This window comes from Anabrus simplex, chromosome 3 (genome assembly GCF_040414725.1).
Source record: "Anabrus simplex isolate iqAnaSimp1 chromosome 3, ASM4041472v1, whole genome shotgun sequence".
Classification (NCBI taxonomy): Eukaryota; Metazoa; Arthropoda; class Insecta; order Orthoptera; family Tettigoniidae; genus Anabrus; species Anabrus simplex.
In genome coordinates this window covers 67,812,092-67,830,598 of record NC_090267.1, presented here as the reverse complement: position 1 = coordinate 67,830,598, position 18,507 = coordinate 67,812,092, and the positions used below count along the sequence as shown (strand labels likewise).

The following is an 18,507-nucleotide window of genomic DNA, read 5'->3' as shown; positions in this document are numbered from 1 at the left end:
ATCATCAGCCACATCAAAGCAAAGATCACTCTTGGCGAAATCCTAAGAACATGTTAATTTAACAGTAAGATTATTATGGAATAACAAGTGAATGTGGTAAATGAAAAGAGATGTTAGTATGGGACAGGTGAGTAATAGCTAATAAATATACAAGAGGTTTGGAACAAAGTATAAAAGGGGGCTTAGTGTTGTAAAAATTATATAATCATGGAAAACAGCAAGTCCTTATAATGAAGAATGCAATGTGAAATGACACATATAAAATATATGGCTTAGGAAGAGTGGAGGTGGTTTAGGAGGGGAAGAGGGCTTAAGGTGGGGTTGAAGGGTGCGGGGAAAAAGGGTAGTTGTCTCGGAAAAGTACCTTTGATTAAATTTAGGATTGAGTTTTGGTTGGCTGCATTATTGTTTCTGAGGAAAGTGATAAATAGATTGAAGAGTATGTTGGGTTTCTCTGAGATTTCATTGAGATTGTGACTGGCGTTAAAGTATTGGTCTAGGTGTATGTAGTAATTTTCCATTATGTCGAGTAAAGGGCCCTTGTCTGCTAATACGAGGATGTCACAATCTCAATGAAATCTCAGAGAAACCCAACATACTCTTCGATCTATTTATCACTTTCCTCAGAAACAATAATGCAGCCAACCAAAACTCAATCCTAAATTTAATCAAAGGTTCTTTTCCGAGACAATTACCCTTTTTCCCCGCACCCTTCAACTCCACCTTAAGCCCTCTTCCCCTCCTAAACCACCTCCACTCTTCCTAAGCCATATATTTTATATGTGTCATTTCACATTGCATTCTTCATTATAAGGACTTACTGTTTTCCATGATTATATAATTTTTACAACACTAAGCCCCCTTTTATACTTTGTTCCAAACCTCTTATGTATATTCCTTGTATATTTATTAGCTATTACTCACCTGTCCCATACTAACATATCTTTTCATTTACCACATTCACTTGTTATTCCATAATAATCTTACTGTTAAATTAACATGCTCTTAGGATTTCGTCAAGAGTGATCTTTGCTTTGATGTGGCTGATGATGACCCCTAGATGGGTCGAAACTAGTTCCATGTAATTTTAAAATATTGTGAATATATTTTGTATTGAATAGGTGGAAACCTTTATTGTGTTTTTACTCATATGTTATTCTCAGTTCAATACGGACCAACAACATGGAATTTATAACCCTTAATGATGTAGCTTACCAGGCAAAACAACAAGCCTTTCAATATCTAGGCCTGAAATTAAAAATAGCCAAATTACGCAAAGACGTCGATTTCCTAAAACAATGTATATCACTTAACTTGACACCTAATTTTCTAAGAAGCAATGAGAAGAAACATCGGATTTCACCTCAAACCATCAAAACTCAAAACAAAACCAACAAAATATGGTTAAGAGACGAAATTAAATTCTTGTACAGGAAGAAATCTTTTTTGAATCAGAAATTATACGACGCTCACCTCACAGCAACTAAACTACTTTCAAACGCACAATGGACACTTTTCTACCAACAAGTAGAGAACAAATTATTCTACGAACTAGCCAGAAAACAGTCAAATTTAGAGAATAAACTCAACAGGCTAAAAAACTGCCAACTACATATCCAACAAACTAGAAACTCCAATAGTAACACGTTCGATCGTACGCAGTTTCATCCAGCTGTCGTAAATCTATCAAACACGCCCTTAAGTGAAAGTGAACGCTTAACTTTATCCAAAGGACCGAAACACAACTGGCCAAACTTGAACAGTCTCAACATAGCCACTACTATGATCACAGAATCAGAGCTAGCTATTAACAAAATGCCGGGAGATACGCAAAATGAGGTTAAAATCGATGTTAAAAGGAAACTGACTGATATCCTCCACAATTTAACCAACCCCGCAAATAACCTCATTAATACAGAAAAAATAGCTGAACAAAAGCGCATATACGCCCTCAAGAAGAAAATTAAAGACAACAAACTCATCGTAACCAAAGCTGACAAAGGCAACGCAACAGTTATCATGGATAAAAAAATATATATTGAAAAAACAAAAAACTTTTTCACAGACAGCTCATTTTCCATAATCAAAAAAGACCCCACCCAAAAAATTAAAAAAACTACTTAAACAAACTCTTAAAAACACTTCATTTTTATTTACCGAACAGGAAAAATCCAAACTCATACAAATGAACCCAGGACTCCCCACTGCTAAAGCTCTTCCCAAAATATACAAAGCTGGAGTTCCCATCTGCCTAATTATCAACTATAGACCAAGCCCCTTATACAAAATATCACAATTCATCCAATGCTTCTTAAGAAAAAATTATCAATTTTTATCCAAAAAGTCTATTAAAAACACAACAGAACTAGTAGAAAAACTTAACAAGTTCAATTTGCAACCTGATCACTCTATCCACTCTTTCGATATTGTAAACATGTACCCAAGCATACAAGTATCAAAATTAATTCCGATAATTATAAACAATTTAAACAAAAACAGCCACTTAAGCAAACTAGAGATACAAGACTTTATCACAGTATTAAAACTAATCCTCAATAATAACTTTTTCACTTTCGACAACGTCATATATCAACGAGATGGTTTGGCAATGGGGTCACCGGCCTCAGGTATCTTAGCAGAAATATACCTGGATTTCCTCGAATACACCAAAATTGACAATGAATTTGAAAACATTCTCTTTTGGGCCAGATTTGTTGACGATGTCTTTGTAATCATGAATGAGAAATCAATTAACGCATCCACCACCCTCTTAAGACTCAACAATATTGATCTTCATATCAAATTCACACTAGAATCCGAATCAAATCTAAAAATCAACTTTCTAGATTTAACCATCATTAGAAACTCAGATTCATTCAGTTATAAAATATTCAGAAAACCCACTCAAACAGCCTCCACCATTCACCAAGATTCAGTGCACCCCCGGTCCCACAAACGAGCCACATACAACAGCCTAGTTCACCGAGCCTTCAGCATACCTATGTCCAAGAAAGATCTAAAGAACGAACTCAACACAATCCGCGGAATCGCAAAATTCAACGGCTTCAACAACCATTTTATAGAAAGGATAATCAATAAACATAAATATCGCCCAAAAACTACCCTCAAAAAAGAAACAACTAAACCTCTAACATTTTCCACCTTCACGTTCAACAATGATATCTACAAGTTAACCAGTATCTTTAAGAAACAAGGCGTTAAAATAGCCTTCAAAACCAACTATAAGAACATGAACGTTTTACACAATACTTCACACATCAACAGGACCAGCAGTTTTTCAAAATCAGGATTTTATAAGATCAAATGTAACACCTGTGGAAAAACCTACATCGGGCAAACCGGTAGAAACTTCAATATGAGATACCACGAGCACACTAACGCAATAAAATACAACAAGTTTTCAGCCATCGGCCAACACATGCAAGATTATAACCATAATTTCACCAATATCGAACAAGACATGGACATCCTCGTATTAGCAAACAAGGGCCCTTTACTCGACATAATGGAAAATGACTACATACACCTAGACCAATACTTTAACGCCAGTCACAATCTCAATGAAATCTCAGAGAAACCCAACATACTCTTCGATCTATTTATCACTTTCCTCAGAAACAATAATGCAGCCAACCAAAACTCTATCCTAAATTTAATCAAAGGTACTTTTCCGAGCCAATTACCCTTTTCCCCACACCCTTCAACCCCACCTTAAGCCATCTTCCCCTCCTAAACCACCTCCATTCTTCCTAAGCCATATATTTTATATGTGTCATTTCACATTGCATTCTTCATTATAAGGACTTACTGTTTTCCATGATTATATAATTTTTACAACACTAAGCCCCCTTTTATACTTTGTTCCAAACCTCTTATGTATATTCCTTGTATATTTATTAGCTATTACTCACCTGTCCCATACTAACATCTCTTTTCATTTACCACATTCACTTGTTATTCCATAATAATCTTACTGTTAAATTAACATGTTCTTAGGATTTCGTCAAGAGTGATCTTTGCTTTGATGTGGCTGATGATGACCCCTAGATGGGTCGAAACTAGTTCCATGTAATTTTAAAATATTGTGAATATATTTTGTATTGAATAGATGGAAACCTTTATTGTGTTGTTACTCATATGTCATTAATCATTGCCCCAGAGAAATCCGACTGGCTTCGGCAGCCGGTGCAATTCCTATCCTCACTGCTAGATGGGGGCTTCATTCATTCCATTCCTGACCCGGTCGAATGACTGGAAACAGGTTGAAGATTCTCATTTTTCATTTGCACGACTTAGCTGTGTTCCTATATTCATCGCCTGTAGAACTGAGATCAAATCAAATCAAATCAAATCAAAATCTCTTTATTTGCAAATGAGGTGTCTACCTCGGTGGCAAATGGTACACTAAAATACATTATTGTCAAGCACTAAATATTAAATTAATAAGAGAAGAAAATTTTCCTATAATACAATATTATACAATTTACGCTAACAATGTTTTCTATTAAACACACAGCTCATCCTTAATAAATTTATATTGTTTACAAAATTCTACTTATAATATCTCCTGTACTACTTACAAATATAGTCAACTGATATACAGTATGTGGAATTACTTCAAATGATACTATAAAACTGGTATAAGATTAATATTTACATTGCATTTATTTATTTACTATTTTTTTTTTTCCCACCTGTTCTGGAACCTAAGTAGCATAACGACCTGCTGCGTCTTAACCAGAGCCCCTTTGCCACCACTTTTCAGAGTTCCTGAAGGGCCTTCACAGCTACCGTAGCGGTCCCAGGGCCCTCGAAGTCCCCACTGTACTTCACCCCTACAGGCAGTCCCCTACTTTGGCTGTCCAAACTCCTTAGACCAGGGGATAGAATTAATTTATTCACACACATTTTTTAAAAATTTAAAATAACCTGCACAGGTCGAATGCCCTCTTAACACTTCATTTATTATCTCTGTTGCTGTTTATTCTCTTCTTGAATATCTGTACAGATTTTGGAAAAGGATCAAACACTACCCCTGGTAAACTGTTCCACTCCTTCACACCCTTCCCAATGAATGAAAATTTACCCCAATCGCTTCTGCTAAAATTCCTTCTAATTTTATATTTGTGGTCAGTTCTGCCGATATAATTATTTTCCAACTGAAACCTCTCACGGATATCTCCCCATGCTTCTTCTCTTGTATAGGCTCTATATAATCCTATAAGTCTAGTTTTCTCCCTTCTCTTACTTAAAGTTTCCCACCCAAGTTCCTTTAACATTTCTGATACACTACTCTTTCTCCTGAAATCCCCTGTTACAAATCTTGCTGCTTTCCTCTGCACACTGTCTATTTCTTTTATTAGGTATTCTTGGTGAGGATCCCAAACACTGTTTGCGTATTCCAATAATGGACGAACCATACTCAAGTAACTTTTTTCTTTTAATTCTTTGTTGCATCCTTTAAGTAGCCTCATTATGACATGTAACGATCTGTATGCTTTCCCAACAATGTCATCAACATGACCCTTCCAGTGCAAATTACTTTCAAATCTCACACCTAAGTATTTGCACTTGCCATCTTTTGGGATAACTACCTCATCCAAAGTATATTCAAATTCAGTTTTAAAGCTCCTGTTTGTAAAAGTTGTAACAGTTGATTTGCCTCCATTAACATTCATATTATTTTCTTCAACCCATTGTTGGATACTTTCAAGGTCCCTTTGTAATTCTGAACAATCCTCAATGTTGTTTATTTCCCTATAAACAATTATGTCATCTGCATACAATCTTATTTTTGATGTTATATTGTTCCGTAAATCATTTGCGTATATTAAGAAAAGTAACGGACCGATTATACTACCCTGTGCAATTCCCTTCCAAACTTTCTCTTCCTGCGATACATTATTTCCTACTTTGACTTTCTGAACCCTTGAATTTAGAAATGTTTTTATCCAATGTGTAACCCTTACGTCCAATCCTATTCCCTCCAATTTCTTTAATAATATTCCATGTTCCACTCTATCAAAGGCTTTGGAAAGATCTATGGCTATGCAATCTAACTGACCTCCTGAATCCAATTGATCTGATATGTCCTGCTGAAATCCCACCAGTTGTGCCTCACAAGAAAATTTCTTTCTAAATCCATACTGGCTCCTCATGAACCAATTTTTATCATCACATATACCTCTGATGTACTTCGATATTAAACTCTCCAGTATTTTGCAAACTATACTGGTCAGGCTGATTGGTCTGTAGTTCTGTGGTTTCCTTTTATCACCCTTTCCTTTATAAATTGGTATTATTATAGATTCCTTCCATTCCTTTGGTATTACACTATTATTTATGACATAGTCAAAGAGAAATTTTAAATAAGGCACTATGTACCACCCCATTGTCTTTAATACCTCCCCAGTAATTTGATCACTTCCTGTTGCTTTTCCTTGCTGAAGCAGTTGGATTTCTCTGAAAATATCTTCATTTGTGAATGAGAAGCTTCTTGTTTCCATCTGTCTCTCTCCCTCTCTATCTTCTGTTTCGGTTTCCAACTCTTGACAATCATCTACTGAATCTCTAAATTCCCTACTAAATAGGTTTGCTTTCTCAGTATCTGTTAAATAGTGTTCATCCCCTTCTCCCACCATTGTAGGAATTTGGATTCCTTTTCCTTTTTGATTCCTGATATATGAATACAGCTTTTTCCATTTCCCTTTGTGGTCATTACCCTCTTGAAGTATGCCATTCATATAATTCTCTTTTGCTTCCTTTTTCACTCTGTTCAGTTTCCTCATTAGCTGTTTTCTAGTTTCTCTACTCTCCCTACCCTCTTTGATTTTCCTGTTTACTATTCTACATTTTCTCTTTAATTTTCTTATTTCCCTTGTATAATAAACAGGGTCTGAGATTCAACATGTTATGTATATGTTTAACCTTTCTCACTGGCATTTAAGAATGTTTTCTTGATTATCTTCCACCCTTTCTCTATGTGTGTACTGCCCTCTTCTTCCCTTTGATCTTCTGTCTCCAACTAACTGTACTGGTTTTTTCAACTCCTGCATAAATTCTTGTCTGGTGCCCTTGTTTTGCAGTTTTCTTATATCGAATCTTCTCTGACTGTCTTTTGCATCCTGATGACTTAAGGAAGCAATCTTCATGTGTATTTTAGCTATTACAAGGTGGTGATCACTTCCACAGTTGATATCTCTTCTGTTCCAGACATCAAGAAGGGAACGCCTCCACATCTGACTAATTGCAAAATGGTTGATTCGATTTTGTGTCTTGCCATATGGTGAGAACCATGTAATTGTATGGCAGAGTTTGTGTGGGAACATTGATCCTCCAATAACCAGCCTGTTACTTAAGTACATTTTGATAAAACTCTCACCATTGTCATTTTGGACCCCAGCATCATGCTTTCCCATTACTCGCTCTAACCCTTCATTTTCGCTACCAGTCTTGGCTTTAAGGTCTCCCATCACAATTTTTATGTCTTTCTTGTTAATATTAGCTAATACCCCCCCCCCCCCCAGTTGTCCATAGAAGTTGTCCTTTCTTGGGCATCTGCTTGTTCCGTAGGTGCCCTCGGGTCTTGAATCTTGCTAAAATGATCCAATCTGAGATCGGCTTCAAATCTAATATGCCTCTCCTTACTTCTCTTGCCAGTAGTATACCCACTACATTTTCACCTTCTTGTTCTCCTCCTCCTCCTCCTCCTCCTCCTCCTCCTCCTCCTCCTTCCCCCGAGTACAAAAGAGTCTAGCCATCTCTCAACCTGTATTCTCTGAAACCATTCCACTCCGTTTTGCTCAGTCCAAGTATTGCCAACTTATATTGTTCCATCTCCCTGGAGACTTGTTCCAATTTCCCTTACTTGCTCTTGTCCTTGTTTTCAAGCCAAAGGTTGTTAGCGAGGTATCCGTCCGGTTTGCTCTATTATGTGTTTCACTAACTGTGCAAAATTTGTCTAGGGTGGGGTGTTAGCCCTACGCCCAGCCCCCAGGCTGGAGGACCAGGTCATTTGATTTTGGGGTTTCCGTCCTTTAGGTTAGTTGCTTCCACCACAGCTAAAGAGCCTGACCTACCCTTGATTTGGTAACAAGGTTGTCTTCTCTAGAAGAGCTAACTTCATCATGCCTATGAGCATAATCTGCCCACTACCAGAATGGCAGCCACCCTATTAGGGAACCGCCACTGCATCTTGGTTTGCCTCTTCCGCTGTTTCCACCGTACTAGTGGACTCCATCTCTGCCTTCGACGCTGTTGAGGTCTTCACCGTAACCTTGGCAAGGGTCCCTCACAAGGTGCTATCACCCGGGACAGGTGAACCAAGGTTTTTAACGAGGTGTTACTCCTCCCCTTCCTCCTTTCTCATACGGGCTTGGGACCGTTAACGGCAGAATTTCATTTTAAGACAGATCATGGAAAAGAGCTGGGAAGATGGAAAGGATATAGTAATGACTTTTATAGTCCGCCTCATTGGCTGAATGGTCAACGTCGAGGCCTTCGGTTCAGAGGGTTCCGGTTTCGATTCCCGGCAGGGTCAGGAATTTTAATCGTGTTTGATTAATTCTTCTGGCTCTGGGACTGGGTGTTTGTGTTTGTTCCAACACTTTCCTCTTCATATTCAGACAGCACGCTACACTACCAACCCCCACAGAAACATGCAATAGTGATTACATCCTTCCATGTAAGGTTGGCATCAAGAAGGGCATCCGGTCGTAAAACAGGGCAAATCCACATGTGCGACACAGTTCGCACCCGCGACCCCACAGGTGTGGGAGAAAGCGGTAGTAGAAGAAGAAGAAGAAGAAGAAGAAGAAGAAGAAGAAGATAGGAATGACTTTTATAGACTTAGAAAAGGCATACGACAGCATCTCTCAGCACAAAAGCTTGGGAAAGCCTGACATACAGGCGGTTTGGCAAGGAATTAATAAGAATGATAAAAGCAGTATATGATAACTATTGCAACTGTGTGAAGACAACAGTGGGTAGATCAGATTGTTTGGAATTGACAGTGGGCTAAAACGAGGGAGTGTGCTGTCACCTGTACTGTTCATAATGATGATGGATGACATTGTAAAGACAGTATGATCATCATCATTATCATCTAATATTTTTTCCATCATGCACCTCATCAGTTTTGGAGAGTGTAGATATTGTAAGCAAACTGACATGGTTGGCTGGCTCCATGGCTGAGTGGCCAGGGGTTTGGCCTTCGGCATGGGGATTAGGTGTTAGTGGTGTCCCCAGCATATCTGCAAATCATACACCACACATAGTACTATCTTCCAGTTCAGTAACACAGCAGACACCACCTACCTTCAAAAGAAGATCTGCCTTTCAAATATTGCTTCCGGCTGTAGTAGCTACTCAAAATTACTATAATTTATTATTGACGTGATCCACAAGGGAAGTACTGCACCCTGGTAATTAATTGCCTGAAGGAGGTGCAGATAATAATACAATGAATTAGCCCATCCGGTGGTCATGGTCATTAAGAAGGTCTGTTGGTGAAAATCATTTCACCATCAGAATATTGGTCAGAAGCGGTGGTGGTATACAGTTCCTAGTCACTAGATTATGTGCCAAAAACTTGGGTTCAATTCCAAACCTTTCCGTAGTGATCATATGGAGTAAGGTCATAGGTTGCTGTTGATGGAGATTCATCTGTCAAGTGGGGGTGTTAAGCCTTGAGCCACAGTGTACTCTATTAGAGGCAGGAATGCTTCTCCCACTCCTCGTTAGTTTGCTGATGTCATGGATCTTAGCTGTGATATAGCCATAACATCAGATACTATAACAAGGAGTGACATATATTTTCCGTTTATTAAATGACTGTTTTGGTTAACAGATGTAGTCTGAACATACTCAGGTCAAAATCATAAAAGTTATTACAAATTATAAGAAGAACTGCTTCTAAACGTGCTTTATTATGAGGTTCATTAACACTAATAAATTGGTATACCAATATCTGGATTAAATATTCTGGTTATGATTAGACAAATCATGATTTAACCACATAGACAAAATGCATAACAATGAACAAACCCACAAATATTGCAAGAGTTAATAATATAATTGGTAGAAAATTAATGCATACCTTTGTGTTTGTATAGAAGTGTTTTCAGTTTTCTTGTAGAACTGACTCCTTTCGTGTGGGATAAGACATCGTTGCATTTCTTCTTTTCGTTGGAAAGTAAAATGTTACACAAAACACTAGCAATATTTGTTTATGACTTTAGGCTTTAATTTTATGCACTGTTAGTCTATGTAGCACTTTGTACCGATTCACACAATCTACAAGAAAATATTTCTCATAGGAGCTGGAAACAATAATGTTCATGATATTGAATGCAATGTGTTCAATACTTATTACCAAATCATCTGGAACCGTTAACCCTCCTCTCTTAATATCATCTATGTACGAATCACTTGTATTTTCTTTAACTAGTTGTTCACAGTCCTCGCAAGCCAACTTAGTAGAAATGTTGAAATCTGCTTCTCCCACTCCTCGTTAGTTTGCTGATGTCATGGATCCTAGTTGTGTCATAGCCATAACACCAGATACTATAACAGGGATATATATATATATATATATATATATTACAAATTATAAGAAGATTACAGATTTTATTCCAAGAAATGTTTTGCCTTACTTTTCTTTTCTACATCAATAGTTTGTCAGTCTGAAATTACCCAGTTCATATATTCATATATTCCATTCATTAACTGACAGTTTTGGTTAACAAATGCCAATTTACTTCTCATCAACTGGTAATAAATTGTTCGTCCATATCCATATCACTGCTTGTACATTATAGACTTTTTTCACTAGAATTCTCAGAATTGAAATACTGAGATTCAAAATTTAATGTTACAGATTTTATTCCAAGAAATGTTTTGCCTTACTTTTCTTTTCTACATCAATAATTTGTCAGTCTGAAATTACCCAGTTCATATATTCAATTTCTAGACAGAACTTTATTATTTTTGTTAGCATTTTTGTGCTTTCGATTAGGGTCGTCCTGTGTCAGTGGCTAAAGAGTTACAACTCAAATTTGTGCCAAATTTGTACCAGGTGACAACATTTTCAAGGAACTGTAATCTAAAGTCATAAGTGGAGCAAATGGGATCGCTAAATTTGTTCATTCTCCGAATTCCATATTTGGTATGTTTTGTATTGACATTAGACCACTATTTCCATATGATGTCAATGAATTGTGCAATGGCCTTATATCAATTTACAGTCAAAGATGCATTAGTACTTGCATGAAAAAACATTTAAGGCTAGTGACACTTGTTGCCTCTATGCTGCTAGGTTATAGTTTCATCATTTAATTTGTAATTTTTTTTTCAAAATGTTTTTACTCTTCTTCTTATAAATTTCTCCAAGGTGGTTGAATCAGCATTCATTAATGATTCTTCATTGTCAGCTGCAGTTTCAGATTAAAATTCAGATACCATAATAGTTTTAAATGGAATCTTTTGGCTTATTCAATATTGTTTCTTACATTTTTTAAGATGTGAACAGTATCATATCTGCAATATATGGGATGGTCAAGATTAGACATAAACAATGTACATTCGTTGTCTGATCCTTCATTCGTCAAATGAAACATATTTTGATTTACTTTATTATTGTCAGAAATGACACTCAAGTGTTTGAAATTACAGTCTTCTGATCCTGAGACTCTTTTGAGGATACAGAGCAACTACATATTCAATTGAAGAAAATGTTGAAGATATCAGATAAGCAGGGACAGTTTTTGCCTCTTCAAATTGATTGCAATTTTCTGCTAAACCTGTAATGTTTTCACATCTGTAGTCTACTCCTCTGTTCACATATATTTAATCCAATTGCAGAATAACCCACCTTTCTATGCCACTTAATTTTTCACTGACAACATTTAAAAAAAAATGGACATTTTCATATTCCTGGCTTGACAGAATATGTAAAAAAACTAGTGAATTTTTGAGTATATTTTGAGTGTGGTAATGTGAGAATTTCGTTGGTCCTAATTGCTTCATAACACTTTCTAGACTGTAGGTAAATAAGGAATGCTGTCAAAACCATCCTTGGAGAGTAATTTTTTATTTTTAGAATTGAAAATTGCTCTGATAGGAAGTCAAATTGGTCAGCTACAATTTCACTGTCATTGTTTATAAGAGTGTCTTTTAGTTTCTGAAGGTTAGCTTTCACAGTTTTCACTAATATATTTACAGACGGAGGATTCTGCTTTTATCACTTAATTGAATTATTAAGTTTCACAGACAGCTCGATTTCTGTAACAATAGCTGTGGCCATAGAATTTCACTTAGCTCTTGATAGCTAACCTCGTTTTCATATAAATGCACAGAAACTTTCATATTCCTATCTACAGTATATTTAAAATTTAACATTCATTGAGTCAAACTTTTCTGCATTTAATACTACTGTCATCAAACAATTTAAAATTAATCACCTTATTTTCAATTTGAATATCTGTCAATAGAGGAATTTCCTGCACACATCATTCAAAATTTCCGACACTGTTGTCTAAACTATTGTGTCTCAACACTTCTACCTCAGCAGTTTTGAACCTTTCTTCAGTTTCCAGTACTCTTATCATTTGTCTTTTTTTTCCTTTACTGGCAGTTTCTTTGAAAGATAAAAAGGAGATCCGTTGAAAATGGTTGGAATAGAACCAGATTTCAGTTTCAGTCTGTTATGGACGAAAACCTTCTCCTCACCTGTTGTAGTCCTATATCGAAGTTTATGTTGTAAGCAATTTGGCTCAAAATGTTTAATGCTCACAACATTTGACCCCGAAGGAGACCAGCCTTTTCTTGGAATATTTTTCATCAACTGATTATGTAACTTTTTATTTTTTTATTTTTTCAGAAAATAGAAACTCTGTATTTATTCACTTCTAACACCTTTTACACAGTAATTGAACTTGCAGCACAGTGCGCAACATTTCTGTGGCGTTTTCACAAATACAAATATAAAATTACTGAAGAATCATTCGAGAGCATGTGGCCTAAGTCTCGGTTCTCAGCGTACTGTAAGACATGCAAGATCAAAATCCATGGTCTCATGGCCTCATAATGTCACACTCCCCTCCACCATCATTTTCACCTGAATGGAGTACGCCGAACTTAAGCTACACCCTTGGTGTTTTTCAAGGGGAGTGGTCTGTGGGTCGACACCAAGTTTCACCTTATCCCTACCTCGTCATCATCTTTGTCGTCGTCATGTATCATCGCACACTACTATCTGCGTCTGACGAGAAGTCACAGCAGTTTGTAGGTATGGCTGGAATAACAGATATTACACTCTTGGCTACAAACCACAGTGGTGCCAGACAATGCGAGCTCTCTGAATCAATGCATATTTATTATGCAGTACATACAGTATATGTGCAACTAAAGCACATTTGCTCTACCACTTAGAAACTTCACAACAGCACCTCACTTTGCAAGAGTTACCACAGACAGAGCAGATGTGTATTGTCAGGTCTTGAGACTTGAGATAGGCGCGTGGGCACCAGCCACGCTTACTCCTCACACCTTTTACCCCGCATCCACGCGACTTCTTGTCAGATGACCATAGTACGTAAAACATTACACAGGACACAGAAATGCATACACTCGCATAATCTGGAGATAGGAACATATAGTAGGACGAACACAGTGACAGGTCAGTGTGGGAAGAGGGACCGATTGAAAGAGGAGACAAGGGCAAACATGAAAACACAAAAGAATAAGGAAAATCTTCAATCCCAGTTGTTCTACATCTATCTCTTCTCAGCCCCTGCAAAGCTCATTTCTGCTTCCCAGCTTCCATCAGGAGGGTGGCCATCAACACTCATTGAGAGGCCATCTTGATAGATCTTCAGTCTTGATGGGGGGTAAGTGTGGGATAAGAACAAAGCTGGATAAATTCAGGTAAAGGGAAGAAACATAAGATAGATGCAATTGGTAAAACATTAGAAACACAGGACAAACACAAAAGGAGAAAAGAATCCCAATGGTATAATGTAAGATCATATCCAATGTTTAGTCATGTGTGTAATGACCGATGATTTTTGGCTCTGAGGCAAGGAGTAACTAAATCCGTGACTAAATAAATAAATAATAATAAAAGGGTCATGTAGGTCTTTCGAGAAGATTACATCCAAGTGGCTGGGTATTAATTGTTAGGTACTGTAGTTGATTCTAATTTTAAAACTTGCGCCTAATAAAACTCTGTATTTTTCATGATTCAGCACCAATCTGAAAGTTGTGCTGTAGAGTTGACAATGTGTAAATTACCTACATGTTCTAGTTTAATTTTGTTATGTGCTTTTGTATTGATATTTTATTTTGCTAGTAGATGTGTTATTATCAAAAATGTCATTTAACATGTTAAGTCATGGAAAAGCTAGTGGCATTTCAGCGGAAGCTGGCTTATTAAAAAAAAAAAATTATGGCTTCCAGGTGTGTGAAAGAAGCTGGCAGTCTATGAAGGCCCAGTTTCTGAAGTACATCCTTCCAAATATTGAAAAATTTGATCTGAGCAGTGAAGAACTACTCAAGTTTAAGAAATGGTGAGTGTATTTATCATTTTAATTTTCATTTGCATGTTAAGCTTGATTCATATTTCTCCTCTGTGTACATTTGGGTCATGTAGTACGGGTGCTCTGTTTGCATCTGAACGGGGAAAATATATGGGCAGGATTTGGAAAGGACTGCCAGTAGTATGCTGACCATGTGCTTGGCATTCATTGTGAGGAATTATTTAAAAAATAATGACTCCCATATTGCCTTGCAAAGAATGTCCTCAATATTCAGCAGTCAGGCATGCCTTTGCACTAAAGAATTTTACCTTGCTCCTTGCTGAGCCTCATTCATGCTGACATGATGATCCAGCCATGCAGTATGAAGGACTGAAGAACCTTTGCCACTGAGTTTCTAGACATTCAGAAGCAGATCTGCAGGCCCTCAGCAACCTCTTCTTATTGGATGATGCCTGCTTCAAACTATCCGGGAGTGTCAATAGGTAAACACCAACTAACCCATACGAGTTGCAGGAGAAACCAGATCACAGTGAACATGCAGCTGTGTGGTACAACTTCACAGGCCGTTATTTCTTTCAGATCTGCAATGGTAGTGCCATTACCATTGATCGTGATCGCTATCTGGACATGCTGAACAACTTTCTCCTTCCACAGCTGATCAACAACCCTTGTGTTTGGTTTCCACAGGAACAATTGCTGCATGACATCTTGGCTTATTTTACATAACACTTGTGATCTCCTGTTTAAGAGCATGAAGAATGGAAGTGTTGTTCCTGTATGTTTTCTGTTTGAGGATACCTCACATGCAGTTAAGTCTAGTAAATGGAATGGGGATGAAAGTCCACGGCTAATTACTTGTTAATAAAAAATTCTCATGAACAACTCCCATTGAACAAACCGACATATAAGCTGTTGTGCTATCCTGCTGGAGGTGCCCATGTTTTCTTTTCTCCTTCCATTAGCATTTCTGCAATGGTTGAAAAATGTCATTCATATAGTATTCTGAATTCACTGTGTCATTAAAAAAAAGCCTGATTATCCATCTTGCACTAATCGGACACTATACTCCAACTTTTTGGTCTTGTAACAGGACTTCATGAATTGCATGTGGATTTTCTGTGTCCCTGTAGTACAGGTAGTACGAAAGGAGAAAAGAATCCCAATGGGATAATATAAGATCATTTCCAATGCTTAGTCACTTGTGTAATGACTGATGATTTTTGGCTCTGAGGCAAGGAGTAACTAACTCCTTGACTAAATAAATAAATAAATAAATAAATAAATAAATAAATAAATAAATAAATAAATAAATAAATAAATAAATAAATAAAAATAAAAAAATAAATAAAAATAAATAAATAAATTAATTAATTAATATAAAAAGGTTGCAGGTATTTCGAGAAGATCACATCCAACTGGCTGGGCATTAGAACACACAGCTCTATTAATTGTTTTATAACAATTGTTATGTACTGTAGTTGATTCTAATTTAGAAACTTGCGTCTAACATAACTGTGTATTTTTCATGATCCAGCACCAATCTGTAGTATCCGAGCGAACATGTCCACTAAGATAAAACCAAGCTTTATCGCTTATTGAAAGTGTGGAATCCACATCTCCATTGCATATAGATCGTAAAATCCTCCTTCAAAAATTAGAGTGCGCTGCTGAATCAGTAGAGATCATTTTATGAGCTACTGACACTTTATGTGGACAAAACTTGTGTGGTTGAAGACTTTTCACGACAGAACATAGAGAAATGCAACGTTCTTGTGCAAGCCTCTTGAGTTTTTCTTTTTTGGACTTATTTCCATTCTTACTCATGTCTTGTATCATCTCATCAACTGGAGTAATTTTGGACATCACTCTTTCTTATTTGAAACAGAACCTATTTCTTGGCACTTTTCAGTGACCAGATGGCCTCCAGATAATGTCTGTGAAAATCACATGAGCATTTTTCATGCAACTTGTTTATCAAAAGATACATCTAAGTGAGAAATATTTGCGGTTGTCTGAGTATCACATTTTCATTGTAACATACTGTATCTGCTCAAATACACACCCTCATCTGGCTGGCAGTGAGTAGAATATTTCTCTCATTATGTCTCAGGGAAGTTCCTGTTCCTGGCTTGGAGATGGCTAGCCCCAGGGTTCACAGCTCATGAATTCCTTTATAATAACATAATTCCCCAAATACTGTATATGGATGTTGGCAGGTTTGATCCCAGCTCAGCCCATTGGTATTTGAAGCTGATCAAATTCACCAGCTTGTTGTTAGTAAATTTACTGGCATGTAAAAGAACTCTTGTGGGGGTGAAATTCAGCCTCCTCGGTGTCGCCAAAAACCATAAAGTAGTTTGTGAAATGGAAAATTAATAACACTTATGTACCACTGTGTAAGATTCTCTTAGGAGCAACCAACAGCACATCACTTCACTCCGTGTTCTTTTAAAATAACACGAATTGTTGTAATTAACCCTCTTGCACTCAGCCTATATGCAGGGGTTTGCTTGAAACAGCTCAAACTAATTTTTGTGATTTTTCAACCAAATTACAAAGAAATGAACACATGAACAGCTTAACACATATTCAAATAAAACAAATCACACTAATATAGGAAACTACGAGTATTTCAGAAATGAATATACCTTGGTTGTATTATTGGTAAAGTAAAAAAAAATATATATATATTAAACTAAGAAGAAAATTTTTGAAACATAATGAAAATAATTTTTGAAAAAGAATTAATGGTTTTCAATGACAGAATGATCAGACATTATTGTGTCTTTCTTCTGTACTCTTAAACCTGAAAGAAATAACATTGCATTCTGAATAATTTGATATCAATATGATGTGTGTGCTGCAATTCACTCATGAAGTATGACACAAAGTTTTTCACTGTACATGTAACCGTCATCAATGTCAGGTTTTTCGTGGTCCAATGCACGGTGAGCAGCTGTGGCTGTGTGAAGATCTTCCGGGGTAAAATCGTCACTTCCCACATAATGGGAATAATTTTCAACAATAAAGTCACTCTTACTATCCAAATCATCTGAAAATTCAAGGATATTGGAATAATTTGGCCTTGAACATGGCTCAGCCATTACGAGGAAAAAATGACACAAGCACTTGCAACAACAGAGTAATGAGAAGATGTGTAATTATAGTTCGATAAGTACAGTGAACACACAATATACCAAAGAAACGAAATAAACTTTAAACTAAACTGATAGCTAAATCAAATTGTTGTATTCAATAGCCAACCAAAAACAGATCCATGCAATAACAACTTTGAACAACCACAACATAAACATTCACCGTCAACATATTTCATTTGTAGAAAATAAAAATATTTTGTAGGGCTGGTTGAGTAAAATGCAAATTCATTGCTTTAAGTTTCTGTCACGATCATCTGTTACCATTTAACAGCCATACAAATGACCAAAATCCCTAAATAGGACAGGGCCAATGTATCTGTGCCGTGAGCGTTCTCGTCATAACCTCTCGCGCTGATAGATCAGCGCACTGAGTGCAGGAGGGTTAAAGTCACAAAATGTTTTGCAAACATTATTTCTGAACAACAAAGTAGTAGTATTATTATTAATCATATGACATACAATAAACCAACATTAATTATACAAGAACAACATGGATACATATGTATATAGACAGTTCACAAATTAATATCCAAGATCCTTAGATACTCGACGGAGTCAGGTGTTAAGTATACAGAATCTCTGAGGTTGCCGTGGTGAACTCTCAACACTCTTGTACAATGTGACCAATAGTCTGTCTTTCATCATCACAATCACATGCTGGGAAATGCAAACTTCCTCCACTTGAATAGTGCATCAGTGCAAACACCATGGCCAGACCATGTCCCTTTGGGTAGATCGAATCCAGGATTCTTCACTTTTACAGATGGCATACCATGAAATTCTGAAACAGAAGT

The 18,507-nt window shown here is 36.7% G+C and overlaps 1 protein-coding gene across 1 annotated transcript in view; it reads left to right on the top strand.

Annotated features, from left to right (window-relative positions):
- LOC136865972 (serine-rich adhesin for platelets) overlaps positions 1-18,507 on the top strand; it is a 211,432-nt gene that overhangs the window by 73,061 nt on the left and 119,864 nt on the right. Inside the window, exon 5 of the mRNA XM_067142550.2 lies at positions 14,476-14,585. Coding sequence (XP_066998651.2) covers positions 14,476-14,585 — 110 coding nt within the window. The remainder of the gene's footprint in view (positions 1-14,475; positions 14,586-18,507) is intronic.